The 15,277-nt window shown below is 41.2% G+C and overlaps 1 protein-coding gene and 1 pseudogene across 2 annotated transcripts in view; both read right to left on the reverse strand.

The window, feature by feature from the left end:
- Nucleotides 1-8,039, reverse strand: part of ARG2 (arginase 2) — a 36,416-nt gene extending 28,377 nt beyond the window's left edge. For both annotated transcript variants that reach the window (XM_054567388.1, XM_054567389.1), the window contains exons 1-2: nucleotides 7,845-8,039; nucleotides 6,266-6,338 (exon numbers count right to left, since the gene is read on the reverse strand). In XM_054567388.1, coding sequence (XP_054423363.1) covers nucleotides 6,266-6,338; nucleotides 7,845-7,952 — 181 coding nt within the window. In that variant the 5' untranslated portion in view covers nucleotides 7,953-8,039. The remainder of the gene's footprint in view (nucleotides 1-6,265; nucleotides 6,339-7,844) is intronic.
- A 4,594-nt stretch (nucleotides 8,040-12,633) lies between these two features.
- Nucleotides 12,634-12,974, reverse strand: LOC129065752 (bolA-like protein 3; annotated as a pseudogene).
- Between the last annotated feature and the right edge of the window lie 2,303 nt (nucleotides 12,975-15,277).

The following is a 15,277-nucleotide window of genomic DNA, read 5'->3' on the forward strand; positions in this document are numbered from 1 at the left end:
TCGTCAGGGTGCATGTAAAGAGTCAACCAATGAGTGCATGAATAAGTGGAACAATAAGTTGACCTTTCTCTCTTTCTTTCTCTCTCGCTCTCTTCCTCTCTCAAATCAATCAATAAAAAAGTATAAAACTATTAAAGTAAAAATGTATTTGAAAAATGTATCTGGCACAAGCCTGAGATTTCATTATTTATTGCAGGGGCAGGTTACTTTTTTTTAAATTTTTTATTTTAATTTTAAAGATTTCATTCATTTATTTATTTAGAGAGAGAGGAAGATAGGGAGGAAGAGAGGAAGAGAACATCAATGTGAGAAATACTGATCAGTGGTTGCCTCTGGCACATGTCCCATCCGGGGACCAGGCCTGCAACCCAGGTACGTGCCCTGACCAGGAATCAAACCGGTGACCCTTTGCTTTGCAGGATAACTTCCAACCAACTGAGCCACGCTAGTCAAGACGGGGCAGGTTACATTTTAAAGTATGAAGCATTAGACCCAATTATAAATAAATAAATATAGCAAATTAGATGGTATATGACTCTAAATTTTCTCTGGTTAATCTAAATATTTTGGAAGAGTACATGACCAAACTCTGCAGCTAGAGATCCGGGAGTGTGCCTAAGAAAGACTTCTTACCACTGCCTGCTCATTCTAGATCTTTCTACTGCAGGAGCTTCGGCAGCGGCAGTGCCCAGCCAGTGAGGTATCCTATTCATGATGCCAATTGCGGGGGGCAGAGGAAACGTCCTCTACCCTCCGGGTTCTTTCAGCTGGTCTAATAATCAAATAGCCTCAGTCATATACTCTTCCAAAACGTTGAAGAAGAAGGAATACTTCCTATTTTTGTGAGGCCAACATTACACTGATACCAAAACCAGGCAAGTACAACACACACAAAAATTACAGGCCAATATGTGATGAACATAGGTGCAAAAATCTTCAACAAAATACTAGCAAATCAAATATAATACATTAAAAAATAATACATCATGATTAAGTGGGATTCATTCCAGGCATGCAAGGATGATTCAACATATGCCAATCAATTAATATGATATACCACATTAACAAAAAGATAAAAATCATATGATCTCATCAATAGGTGCAGAAAAAAGCATTTAACAAGATACAACACCCATTTATGATTAAAACACTCAATAAAAATGGGTATAGAAAGAAAGTACCTCAATATAACAAAGGCCACATATAACAAACCCTCAGATTATATACTCAATGGTAAAAATCTGAAAGCTTTTCCTCTAAGACAGGAATAAGACAAGGATGCCCACTTGCACCACTGTTATTCAACATAGTACTGGAAGTCCTAGTCGGAGTAATCAGGCAAGAGAAAGAAATAAAAGGGATCCAAACCAGAAATGAAAAAGTAAAACTGTCATTATTTTCAGATGACATGAATCTATACAGGTAAAGACTATACTCAAGAGACTATTAGAAACAATAAACAAATACCATTGAAGTTGCAAGTTGCAGGATACAAATTCAATATATGAAAATCTGTTGCGTTTCTGTATACTAACAATGAAATATTGGAGAAAGAAATGAAGAAAACAATCCCACTTGCAACAGCAAGAAAAAGAGTAAAATACCTAGGAATAAACTTAAAAAGGAAATGAATGGCCTACTCACTGAAAACCTCAAGACTCTGTAGTAAGAAATTGAAGAAACAAACAAATAGAAAGACATTCCCTGTTCATGGACTAGAAGAATTAACATAGTTAAAATGGCCATATTACCTGAAGCAATATGCAGATTTAATGTAATTCCCACCAAAATTCCAATGGCATTTTTCAAAGAAATAAAGATTTTTTTCAAATTTGTATGGAACCACAAAAGACACCAAATAGCCAAAGCAATCTTGAGAAAAAAGAACAAAGCTGGAGTTGTCACACTCTCTGACTTCAAATTATACAAGAAAAGCTACACTAATTAAAACGGTATGGTACTGTCAGAAAAACAGACACACAGACGAATGGAATAGAATTGAGAGCCCCGAAATAAACCCACACATATATGGGCAACTAATTTTTGACAAAGGCGCTAAAAACATACCATGGCAAAAGGAAAGCATATTTGCTCAATGATGTTGGGAACACTGGAAAGCTACATGCCAAAGAATGAACTAGAGTGTTATCTGACACCATACACAAAAATTAAACTCAAAATGGACAAAGACTTGAATGCAAGATTTGACACAATAAAATACATAGAAGAAAACATAGGCACTAGACTTACGGACCTTGGTCTTGGAGGGGTTTTTGTGAAATTGACCCCAAAAGCAAGGGAAATAAAATTAAAAACAAACAAAGGGGACTACATCAAACTAAAAAGCTCCTGCACAGCAAAATAAATCATCAACAAAATTAAAAGGCAAACAACTGAATGGGAGAAGATATTTGCAAACAATACCTCCAAAAGGGGACTAATATCCAAAATATACAAAGAAATCGTACAACTCAACAACAAAAAACAAGCAATCCAATTAAAAAAAGGGGACAGGACCTGTCTAGACATTTTTTCCCAAAAAGACATACAGATGGCCAATAGGTATATGAAAGGATGCTCAACCTCACTAACTATAAGGGAAATGAAAATTGAAACCACAATGAATGGTTACTATCAATAAGGTAAGAAGTAAGTGTTAGAGAGGCTGTGGAGAAAAGGGCACCCTCAACACTGTCGGTGGGAACGTAATTTGGTACAGCCGCTATGGAAAACAGTATGGAGGTTTTTCAAAAAATTAAGAATAAAGCTACCATATGGCCCAGGAATCTTTCTTCTGGGTATCTACCCAGATATACCCCAAAAGATTTGAAAATACTTATGCATAAAGTTATATGTACCCCTATGTTCACTACAGCATTAGTCACAATAGCCAACATATGGAGACAGCCTAAATGTCCTTCAATAGATGACCGGACAGAGGAGAAGTGGCACATATATATAATGCAATATTACTCAGCCCTAAGAAATGATGAAATACTGCCATTTGTGGCAGCATGGGTGGCTCTTGAGAGTATCATGCTAACTGAAATAAGTCACTTAGAAAAGGACAAGAACCATATGATTTCACTCATATATGGGATATAAAACAGAAAGCAACAAATGAACAAAGAAAACTATCAAATCCATAGGCACACACAACAGTATGGCGGCTACCAGAGGGGAAAGGGGTGAGGAGAGGATGAAGAGAGTAAAGGGGGTCAAATATGCGGTGACAGAAGACTAGAGTGCGGGCGGCGGGCACAAACTGCAATATACAGATGTTGTATTACAGAACTGTACACTTGAAACTTATATAATGTTACTAACTAATGCTACCCCAAGAAGTTTACTAAATTAAAAAATAAAAGTATGAAGGTTAAAGGCAATTAAAAAACACCAAAATAAATAATATGGCAAATTAGATGGCACATGACAAAACTGAGAAGCGTGTAAAAGATCGATCAACATTTGAGGGTTGGGAAGAGGAAGAGGATCCCACAAAAGACTCCAGGAAGGACCTGTCAATGGAGAGGGGAGACTCAGGGGAGAGTGGATTCTTAGCTAACAGAATATTTCAGGAACAAAGCAGTCAGTTGTGCAATAGAGATGTCCAGCCACACAAAGTCTGACAGGTAAGTGAGCTTGCTCAGGTTGGTTTCGGTGGAATGGTCTGATGGGAGCCCGGCTGTAGCATCACTATTGTACTACTAAACTCGTGATGGCTAACGTCCTCGACCAACCGCCCGAAAACACACACAGCTCCCTGAACTCATACATTGCTTTGTTCCAGATAAACAGCTCTCATACATATGTCAGGTCCTTATGTTTAGACAGTTCTCTCAGGCCCTTGTATCAGTTCTTGCTGAAGCAGATCATATTCTTGAGTCTCAACCAAAGAGATTCCTGTTCTTTTGATGGAGTGCCAATGGAACAAAGAATAAATGTCCCAAATTGGAACAAATAAATGGATATAAATGTCCCAATTGGGTTAAGGTCACTCAAATAGCTTCCTAAACTCCAGGACTCTTGGCCTGGTCACAGTGGCACATTACTTTAGATAGTTGTGCCAGAGGCTGTCACCTCTTTGAAGTACCACAGCTAGGTCAAATTACCATAACTACAACGAGACAGACCTCAGCTGCGAATCTTAGTTTACAGCTATATTTCCCCACAGAGGAAAGGGCAAATTACCATGGCTGTCGGAGCTAACAGGAATCAGGAGCAGAGGCACTACATCTGAGCCTTTCCAGAGCAATTGCCTCTTTGTTTCTTTCAGGTTCTCTTTCTTATATTAAAAGTAAGTGCTTACCTGAGTGAGGAGCCACTGAATGTCCTTACTAAACCCAAACACCAGGTCAAATACTTTCATTTGAGAAAACAGGAATTTTGGTACCATGGCAACATTGAGAGCCTGTGGCATCAGGGCAGAAGGCAAGGAACAAAGGGATTTGGGAAAGTTACCTTCCCATGGGTCTTCTCCCTCGCAAAATTTGATGCATGTTGCTTGTTTGAAAGTGCTCAAAGGACTTAAGTTATGTTGGTACTATTGATGTTTCGGAAAAGAGCATTGAAACTTCTCTCAGTACTTTTCTCTAACATGTTCCTGGAGATTAGCCCGGCCACACGCTGGAAATCTGCTGAGTGCCACAGTCTTATGAATGTGCAATGAGATTCTATTTCAGACTGCTCACCAGCAGTCTGGCGACCAGTTGGGCTACCAATCGGCTACAGGGTAAGAATATAAATTATAAAACTAAAAATATTTTTTTAATGAGAGGGGAGACCAAATAAACTGCAGCTTCATCATCACTTCATGTTGTGCGTTTCCAGGGGAAGTACTGCAGTATTTAAGGGAGAACGGCTGCCCCAGGTTGGAGTGGAAAAGTACCATGAGCTGGGACAGGAAGGAAGGTCTGCAAAGCTCCAGGAGAAGCAGCAGCTACATACGTGCCCCTCCCGCTCATTCGGCAACCTCAGCTAAATATCGTGTCCCGTGTGAGAGGCTGAAAATGATCCTTATCAGGAGTCTCTGAAGGCAGAATCCAGAGAGGAGCAGGCAGTTCGAGCAACGCTAGGCCCGGCTCATCAGATGGGCTGCATAGGTTTAGCCAGTATTAAAAAACAGTGATTACCAGAGATTGCTGCCTTCAGTGTAAAATAATGCTTTTAGAAAGGCAGAGTGTGCATAGTTACTTTAAAGGGGCAGTATCCTCATTTATAAGCAGGAATAAAAACCTCCTCCATTAGGTAATGAGTGACACATTAAGACTAAATCTTAACAATTTATCTTTCATATTTGGTGGTGAACTTGGAGAGTAATTGAAATGATTAAGAAAGAACTGCAATTATTTAATAAGAAAAGCTTTGAGCATTCAACCCAATACAGTAGACTCTATATTACTATCTCCAGGACCTATAACTTCCTGCTGCCAAGCCTGTTGCACTTACAGTTCCAGAAAAGATATGTGAATGGTCCTAATGCGAATGGAGGAAATGGCCCCTAACATCCACTAGAAAAACTTGGATTAGATATAAGGAAGAACCTTCCTACCATAAAGGTAATGGAATTTGGTGCCCTATTACTAAAAGAAGGGTTCTCCATTACTATATAAATGGCATTTATCTGTGGGTCCCACTGACTTTTGCTTCTGTAAATTAAGAGTACCATCCTAATTACAAGGCTGCAACTTTTCTTCTGATTACCTGGGCTATCTGTGAAAAGGCACTTGTCTGGGTCCTGCCTCAGTCCCAATAAACCAAAATCTTCCATGGAGGAGCCTAGGAATCAGTATTTTTAACAAGTAGTCCAAGTGATTTTCATAGCCAGGAAAATTTGGAAAACACTAATCTAAAGCTCTGCTTATAGTAATATAAAACTATTACTCCAAGGGAAGAAATGAATGATTTGAAGAGGGAAACTGGCTAGAATCATGGGTCATAAGCACCTCATAGTTGAACTAGGGAAGCTAGAATTTTAGGGGGAAAGGCTGACTGTGCAGTTAGAGTTGGAGCTGGCATTCTTAGTACCACTTTGCAGTCATCAACAGCTTGTCCCAGGCCCTGCCTCTCTCTACCTCCTTGCCTTTCATACGCTCTCTTTATTGCAACAGGACTTTGCCTAAAGACTGACAGATCTTAAGCTGCAGAGGAAATTCAAGGGAATACGAGAGAAGAACTAATACCGTGTGGTCCCTGGATATAACAGAGAAGACTCTGAACTGGTCTGTTACCACCCTGCACAGACATCTCAGATTCCCCCACTTACCCAAATCGGAGAGCCTTTTTATCAAGCCAGCTTCTCGTATAGCAGCAGGACCATGTTCCACTCCTTTTCTTTTCTGTCACATACATTACACAGCGAGATGTGAGGGAAGATAGTTGCAAATAAGACTGTCATTCCCAGAAATACAGAAATCTGCTACACTATACAGTAATCCCCCCCCCTTATCTGCAAGGAATACATTCCAAGACACCCCATGGATGCCTGAAAGTGCAGATAGTACCAGACCCTGTGGTAAAGTTTAATTTATAAATTAGGCACAGTGAGAGATTAACAACAATAACTAATAAAAAAAAACAGAACCATTAGCTTAGCAAGCACTGAGATAGCTCAAGTCAAACTTATAGCTACGAGGGCTAAGTGACTAACCAGTGGGCAGTGCGCACGGCATTCATACACTGGACAAAGGGATGATTCTGGTCTCTGCTAGGACAGAGGACTGCTAGAGATTTTATCATGCTACTCACAACAACGTGTGATTTTAAACTCATGAATTGCTTATTTCTAGACTTTTTTATTTTTAAATATTCTATTACAGTTGTCCCAATTTTCCCGTTGCTCTCCCCTGCTCCGCGTCCCCCTCCCCCCACAATCAACCCCCACCCGGTTGTCCACGCCCATGGGTCATTTATACTTGTTCTTTAACTAGGCCCTTCCCCTTCTTTCCTCCCTTATCCCCCTCTTCCCTCCCTCTGGTCCCTGTCGTAGACTTTTCTATTTAATATTTTCAGACCGCGGTTGATCATAGGTAACAAATATTGGAAAGCGAAATCGAGGGAGGACTACTGTACTTAGTTCACAGTAGATGCCTCCGAAAACCTGACATCATCATTATTTTCACCTGAGGTCTGGTTATTTCGAGCACTTGCAGGAAAGGAGGGGGAAACAACAATCACTGGAATCAGATTAACCTTCCAAGCCCCATGTGTGAAGGCCAAGCGGAGGCCAAGACAGGCTGAGCCAGGTGAGGATCTGGCTGTTGGGTGCGTGTGGCAGGCAGGGGCCAGATCCCCAGCTTCTCTACCAGCGAGCCCTCCGCCGCCGCAGGTTTCTTTCATTGAAGAGAGAACAAACAGCCCCTCCCGTCCTCCCGCCGCTAGAGCGGCCAGCACCAATTGCCTTCCCAGTCAATGCTCTGAGAATGGATCCTGAGTTCTTAGATCGCTCTCTTTAACCTCCGCTCCCTCTGTTTTCCACCAAGGATTCATGCCGGTTCCTCCTCCATAGCCCCTCTGTGGAATCCTCTCCCTTCTTCCCGCTCTCCTCCATCATCCCAAGCGGGACCCACCACTTTCTCGCTCTTCCTCGGAGACCGCAGAAACCCGCCAGCTCGTTGCCCCCGTCCGAAACGCACAAAGGATACCCTCCATCCCCTCCCTCATTCCCCATTTTCTACCGGAGAAAATCCCACGTGCTCTCCCGGTATCCAATCGCGGGAACCCACCAGTACGTCCCCCACTACGCTTCTCCCCATCCTCTCGCTTCTTCGGCCCCCCACCCCCGCTTTCTCTGGTTCTGGGGAGAGCGGAGATCCTGCCCTACGGTGCCAGGTCCTAGTTCTCACCTGCCCCTGTGAGAATGGGGCTCCAATCACAGCCACGGAGTGCACGGACTTTTTCAGGACGAAATGCACTTGCGTCCGCAGACGCGAGAGGCTGCTTCTTAGGGACATTGTGGGCAGCGCGGGATGTTGCCAAGCGACAGGCTGCTCAGTGCAGCTCGTAAGTGAGCGCCGCCGCCGGCAGCTGTGCTTACCTACTTGTGCGCGGGCCGAACAGCGCAGCCCCGAGACGTCACGGCCCCGCCCCTCCGGCCGTGCCCCCAACCAGCCCCCGGCACACCTTCCCGCAGGCCCCGCCCACTGCTCCTGGGGTCCGGACACGCCTTCACTGACGTCACCCCACCGCCGAGCCGGCTTTCCCTCTAGGGACAAGACCCTGCGGCGGACGCCATAAAGCCAATTATCAGGGTATGGACATTAAGAGCGTTGTTACGGGCAGATGTGTCCCTTCGAGAGAGACACCTCTCGCTGATCGAGGAAGGGCTGAGTGGGCTGGGGTCGGTCTGACTCGTGCCTGTGTGGGTGCCCTCCCAAGACCAAGCCGGCATCTACTTGCCTCAGTTCCACCTCAGGGCGCAAGGTCCGAGAAACGCACTTACCTTTGGGAAATGAAAGCTAGGAGATTAAATGTAGATTAGAGCTCTCTGGGTCAGGCACGCTAATCAAATCCCATCTATTTCAGGTATTGTGGATGGGGAGATTAGGATTTACAAAGCAATGACCATCTAGACTTTTTCAATTTTTTACCTGAATAACGGGAGCAGTGGGTAGTAAAAACCAAACATAGCAACATATCTGGACTGTTTATAAATTTTAGAGAGGCTAAAAGGCTGAAAGTAACAACTGGCTAGAGTATTAATAATATTTTAATAATAGTAACCAACAATGGTTCTAAGAACTTTTAGCCCTCTAACAATTCTGTAGAGTACGGTAGTCCCCCCCTTATCCTGGTTTTGTTTTTACGGGTTTCAGTTAACACAGTCAACCATGGTCCAAAAAGATTCAATGGAAAATTCAAGAAAAAAGCAATTCTAAGTTTTAAACTGCATGACATTGTGAGCTCTTGATGAAATCCCCACCGTCCTGCTCTGTCCTGCCGGGGACATGAGTCATCCCTGTCAGGCATAGCCACAGCTGTATAAGATGCCCGTCAATCACTTAGTAGCTGCCTTAGCTACCGGATCAACTGTGTCAGTATTGCATCATTGCAGTGCTTGTGTACAAGTAACCCTTATTTTACTCAGCAATGGCCCTCAGGTGCAAGAGTAATGATGCTGTAATTCAGCTATACCAAAGAGAAGCTGCAGAGTGCTTCCTTTAAGTAAAAGATATGTATGTATAGGAAATGACACAGTATATATAGGGTTCATTACTATCAGTGGTTTCATGCATCCACTACGGGTCTTAAAACATGTCCCCAGGGATAAGGGAGACTACTATACAGACTAATTTAATGACGAGGAATCAGGATCAGAGAAGGTAAGTAACTTCCCAAAGTCACATAGCTTGAAAGGTGTAGAGCTCCATGACTCCAGATTCCAAATTCTCAGCCATGGCACTATGGCTTTGTAGGAACCTGAATGTGAATGTTAGTCCTACCAAAATAATTTATGTAAAAACCTGAAAAATATTTCACATGAGTCCAATTATATGCTGCTTACCAAAAATTTTCAGCAGTCTCCATGGGAACATCGTAACTCTAAAGCTTTAGTAGTATAAGGCAGTGCATTTATTTTTAGAGGATAAATTTTATACCTGTCTCCCTCTGCTGGTTTAACAAAGAAATGTCCTTCAAGCCTTAGCAAAATAAGGTGGTATTACTGTAGTGTAAGGCAGTGATTTTCAACCAGGGTGCAGCAAGAATTTTTAAAACATGCAATACCTGACTGTTTAGTCAGGGACATTGACCTCTTTTCCCTTAGATTGTCAAATTAAAAAATGACAACAGCCAACACAACAATAGCGCTCTGGTGTGAATGCTCTGCCTTGAACCATAAATATATAGGTCATATAATAGAGTTGCATCTTCTTGGTTACTACACATAATAAGGTTGTGTCTAATTGGTTAATTCTTGGTACCAGAAGTCCTTATACACAAGTATAGGCAGCTGATATTTTTAAAAAACCACTTTGGAGCAAAAAGATAGGTAATTACTACTATTATTATTTTTTGTAAATCAATCAAAATTATACCTATTTTTTGTCAGTGCCACAAAATTTGAGTAATTAGTTTATGTGCGCCAAGAGCTGAAAAAGGTCAAAAATCACTGCTCTAAGGCAACGGTGCGAAAAGCGTAGTGCCAGGTCAGCAGCAGCAACATTTGCACACTTCTCAGAAATGCAAACTATTGGGTCCTATTCCCAAACTTAGTTATTCTAGGTGTGGCGTACCAGCCGTCTAAGTGTGAACAAGCTCTCCAGGGTGGGGAACAGTAGGAAAGAGTAGGGGTGCAGTCAGGGATTCCGTCACACTTCAGATCCTTGGAACTATTTTGGTACCTTTTTCTTACCCATTACTACATCCAATTTTTCCCCCTTTCCTATTTTCTGAAGTTGGTATGGGCACAGCCTACCTCAGGACCTCCTAGACTACTGCACAAACTTTTTGTTTTTTGAGCACTTACTGGTAGTCACCAGATTGACCATTTTTAAATTAACCCTGCATGTCACTTTCAGTGGTTTGCCACTACCCATGGTTTAGTCAGAGGTAAATTACTAGTTCCACATTATTAGTGCACGAGGGGAGTGAACAGTAGATTGTTACATTACTACTATCCTTTAAAATTCAAATTACTTCTATATGTCTGAAGTATTTCCTAATTTATTAAAATAACCCCAAATTTCAAATAACTGGTCTATTTTTCTTCTTTCTTTCTTTCTTTAGAAAGTTACAGAGGTGGTAGAAGTGAGCCACTTGGGCTGCGTAGGCTCAGGAAACAAGATATAGATGCAAAAGAAGGTCCTTGGAAATTAGGAGAGAGAAAGGCAAAGGTCACACAACTGAGGACAGAAGAGAGGGAAGGGAAGGGTGCCAGCATGCTCCTGAGAGTGTGCCTGCTTTTATTTTCAAAATAAGTTATATTAAAGATAGTATCTTAAGGTTGTGAAAGTCATAAAAGAATGAGCTAAATTTTAGAAATTTAAAACTTGTACTCAGTTACTGCTTATCTCTAGCTCAGGGCTGAACCAGCTTGTGCTTTTGCTTTTCTTCACCTATAGGAGGACCTAGAGATTCTACCTCTTTAATTCAATGGCTACCCACATACACTCTGTCCTTTAAGACATTGTTGGGAGTGTGTGTGCAGGTAAGACCTGCTGATTATGGTGTTTGCCAGTTTCCATGGTACAAATACCCGCCTAGCTGTGATATCACTGCACATGACATTGGGACTAGGTGCTGATTTTATATTTATACCATGTAGATACAATCAACACAAATAACCGCAAGAGCATAAACGAACAGTAAGGTATAGTAAAATAATTAGGTAATGATAGGCTTTAAGCATATATTCATTTTTAATATAATTTACTTGTAAGTTTATATTGTGGGGGACAGAAGTTTCTGTTAAGCCCACAGGGTCTCAGTTGCCTTTAGCTCAAAACAGTCTGCACACCACAGACGCACATCTTTCATTCAACTAGTCTCAGTCTTAAGAGAAGTTTATTTCAGTTAAACAGTTATGTTGCATATCAGGAGGTAGTGATGCAAGGGGGCTCCAAAGACCAAACCTGTGCTGTAAGCAATCAGGTATTTAATAAGAGGCATCTCTATAGAAAGAAAAGAAAAACAGAGGTTAATGATTGGAACAGACTATAATCTCGGTTTCGGAGTTTTGGCAGCAGTCAAGATTTCCTGATGTCTGTCTCAACTCTTGTTCAGATGGAGTGAAGGCAGGCAGTCTGGCATTACTTTGGTCGTCCACAGTTTGAATGTGTCTGGTGATCTTTCTGCAACAGGCACAAAGATTGTCCATATATGAGCTGTTACGGTGATTTCTTTCAAGTTTACATCAAGCCACCCCACTTTAGTTTGCATGGCTTTGAGAAAAGGGTAATTTTAGTTTTCAAAGATTCCAACTCAAAGGATAGGAGAAAAACTGGAAATGTTAGTTTGGAAAGTCATTGCCAGATATTGGAGGAAACTAGAAGTATTCAGGATCCGGTCCGCTTTACAAGTAGGGAAAAACTCAAAAGACAATACAAATATATGGTAATGGAAAGAAAACAGATTAAGGTAGTGGATACAATGCGATATACAGATGATATAGAACTGTATACTTGAAACTTATACAATGTTACTAACCAATGTCACCCCAATAAATTTTTTTAGTTGTCTGTTGCCTTTATTTAACATCTAAATAGATAACATATTCTTCTATAATTATAATATGAAAATGTCTATGAACAAATGATAAATTTTTGGCAAATGCCTAGGAAAGAATGGTCAAGTTCATCCAAGGTTTTTTGTTTGTTTGTTTTTAGAGAGAGAGAGGAAGAAGGGGAAGGAGTGAGAGAGAGATTGATTTGTTGTTCCACGTATTTATGCATTCACTGGTTGATTTTTGTATGGGCTCTGGCTGGGATCAAACTCACAACCCTGGCTCTGGAAGGCGCTCTAACCAACTAAGCACATGGCCAGGGCCAAGTTCATCCAAGGTTTTAAAAATGTTTTTAATTTTTTTTTGGTCCTCACCTGAGGACATTTTTTCATTGCTTTTAGAGAGGGAAGGAGGGAAGGAGAGATGGAGAGATCATGCAAGGTTTTAAGCAGCAGCTTCGCAGTAGGGCATGGTCATTGTTTGGGAACAAAGGCAAATATTTGCAATCCGTGTACTCCTTTGATTTCTTCTTTTAGTGCCTGATTTAGTGCCTTCTTTTAGTACCACCTGGTGCTTCTGGACAGTCCTCTTTAAATTCTTCCGACTCAATATTGATTTTATACATCACCCCAGAGCCTCCTGAAACATCAATGACTTTGATAGCTGTAGCTTGAGGAAAGTTTTGTCAGAGAATTGGGGTCACTTTGAGCTCCCCCTCAGTCTTCAGGGCAAACTTCCGCTGGGTACGGAGAAGAGGAAGCCCAGGGATCCAGAGAAGCAGAGGCGCTGCCACAGCCAGGCTCCGGGCCGCCATGCCTGCGCCTGGCTGACGCCTCCCGGGAGAGACTTGCCCAGACCGCAGCCCAAGATTGCCGCATCGCCCCCAATAAATTTAATTTTTAAAAGACAATGAACAACACTAGAATCAAATATCCACAAAGGTATATTAGTTTCTATTGAACAAATTTTTCTCTCTAAAATCACCCTCATTTTTACAAAAGATAGCCAAATTAAGACTAACTTTTTTGCAAAATAAATCATTTCAGTAAATGTGGCCTGATTATTTGTGTAAGACAGCAAGAATAGTCATTAATCACATAGACTCTTTTGCTGGAATTTTTCATAAGAAATCTTCAGATTGACCTTTAAAAGGCCCAAGAGGCCAGAAAAAACCAAGACAAGGACTTTCTATAATACTTTGCCTGAAATACCCATAGTTTTGGGTGATTTCGTCTCTTCTTGAGGTCCCTCAAGTATCATGAGGTTCCTGCACCTACCAAGAAGTGACATTCTTTTCTCACCTGGTAAGGCCACTTAAAACCCTGTAAGCAAGGGTACCAGGCCCTGATTTCCAACAGGCTTTTTATTGGCTTTCATAAGTCAGCCTTAATTCCTTAAAAATGTCTGGTCAGTCTGAGTCTGTGTATGTTTCTCTCAAACATGACATTCCAGTCAGAGCCTTGGTTATATAACTAGTTTCTAATTGTGTCCTGTTACAAGGAGAATGGATCATACATTTTTTTTTAATCCTTACCCAAAGACTTAGTCACTGATTTTAGAGAGAGGGGAAGGAAGGACAGAGAGAGGGAGAGAAACCAATGCAAAAAGGAGAAACATCAACTGGTCACCTCTCGTAGAAGAACCCGCAATCCAGGCATGTGCCCTGACTGGGAATCAAACCTGTGACATTCCAGTTTATGGGACAACACTCCAACCAACTGAGCAATACCAGCCAGGGAAGGAGAACAGATTCTTATTATTGAACTAAAGCAAATAATAATATTGCCATGAATATCAAAACATGCATTGCAAGTTTTCCAATTCTGAGGATCAAGTAGGAAGAAGACAAATGTTTCAATTCTTTTTACAAAGGTATAATCCACCAAATTGCTGAGTCATAGCTAGCTTTAGAGGAGAAAAAATTTTTTCCTTATATTTGGAAAACAAAAAGAAAATTAAAGAACCAGCAATGTTTTAAACAAAAAGTCATAAAATTGTAACCATTCTCATCAGTTCATTTGGTCTCATATAATTAAAAACATTCTGCTTGAATCCAGTGTTTCCATGGGTCCTCTCGAACTTGCCTGATAATTGAGAGTGACATACAGGCCAGTGATAATTCCAAGAAGTGTCCAAGACTGTCTGTCAAGGCTTGTATGATGTGCTCAGTAAAGTGGGTGCCTCAGTCACTAGAGACTGGAAGGTATACCCCAAGTGGGAAACACAATTTCTAACAGTTTCTTTGCCAATGTGCAGGCATCAAGCCTTAAGACAAAGGAAGGCATCAACCCATGTGGACAACATGCATACAACAAGAAGAACATATTGTTAACCCATACTAAGTGGCAGTTCATGAAGTTCAGCTTAAATGCTCTATGGTGGTTGAAAAAAATGCAAACCCCGCCCCTAAAATTAATTAATTAATTAATTAATAGCCTCAACTATTCATTTGATTTACAGCTATTATTTACCCTAAAAGCTAATCATTACTTATTTTACAATGTATCTCATGCAACTTAATTAGTTTAAAATATATTTTTTGTAAGGAGAGAAAACAAATCTTTTGAGCCGCTCCAGGGTATTTCATTCTGAAATACCTCAAAGTTATTCCTAGGTCAAGACTTTATTTGAATTTTGGGAAGTTTGTCAAAATATATCAAGAGGTTTGGACATTTGACTAAATAGGATCATGAGTCATTATGAAATAATGTTAATTATCCATTTAACCAAAGTGACAATAAAAGATTTCAAAGACCAATACAGAAGCTTACATACATGTTAGCTAAACTTAGTTCTTATTAAGATTCAGCTTTCTTAAGTAATCAAGGATCTGGTTAACATAAAACACAGAAAAATCATTTTGATAAAACACAGGATCTTCGCTTTCTAGGTAGAACACTTTTTCACAATATCTTATCAGTAGCAGACCAACAGCTCCAGAAACTTTCTCCTTTGTAGCAGAGAGAGAAGCGGTCTGGGCAAGTCTCTCCCGGGAGGCGTCAGCCAGGCGCAGGCATGGCGGCCCGGAGCCTGGCTGTGGCAGCGCCTCTGCTTCTCTGGATCCCTGGGCTTCCTCTTCTCCATACCCAGCGGAAGTTTGCCCTGAAGACTGAGGGG

The sequence above is a fragment of the Pteronotus mesoamericanus genome, unplaced genomic scaffold (assembly GCF_021234165.1).
Source record: "Pteronotus mesoamericanus isolate MK-2021 breed Mesoamerican mustached bat unplaced genomic scaffold, CSHL_Meso_final contig_182, whole genome shotgun sequence".
Lineage (NCBI taxonomy): Eukaryota > Metazoa > Chordata > Mammalia > Chiroptera > Mormoopidae > Pteronotus > Pteronotus mesoamericanus.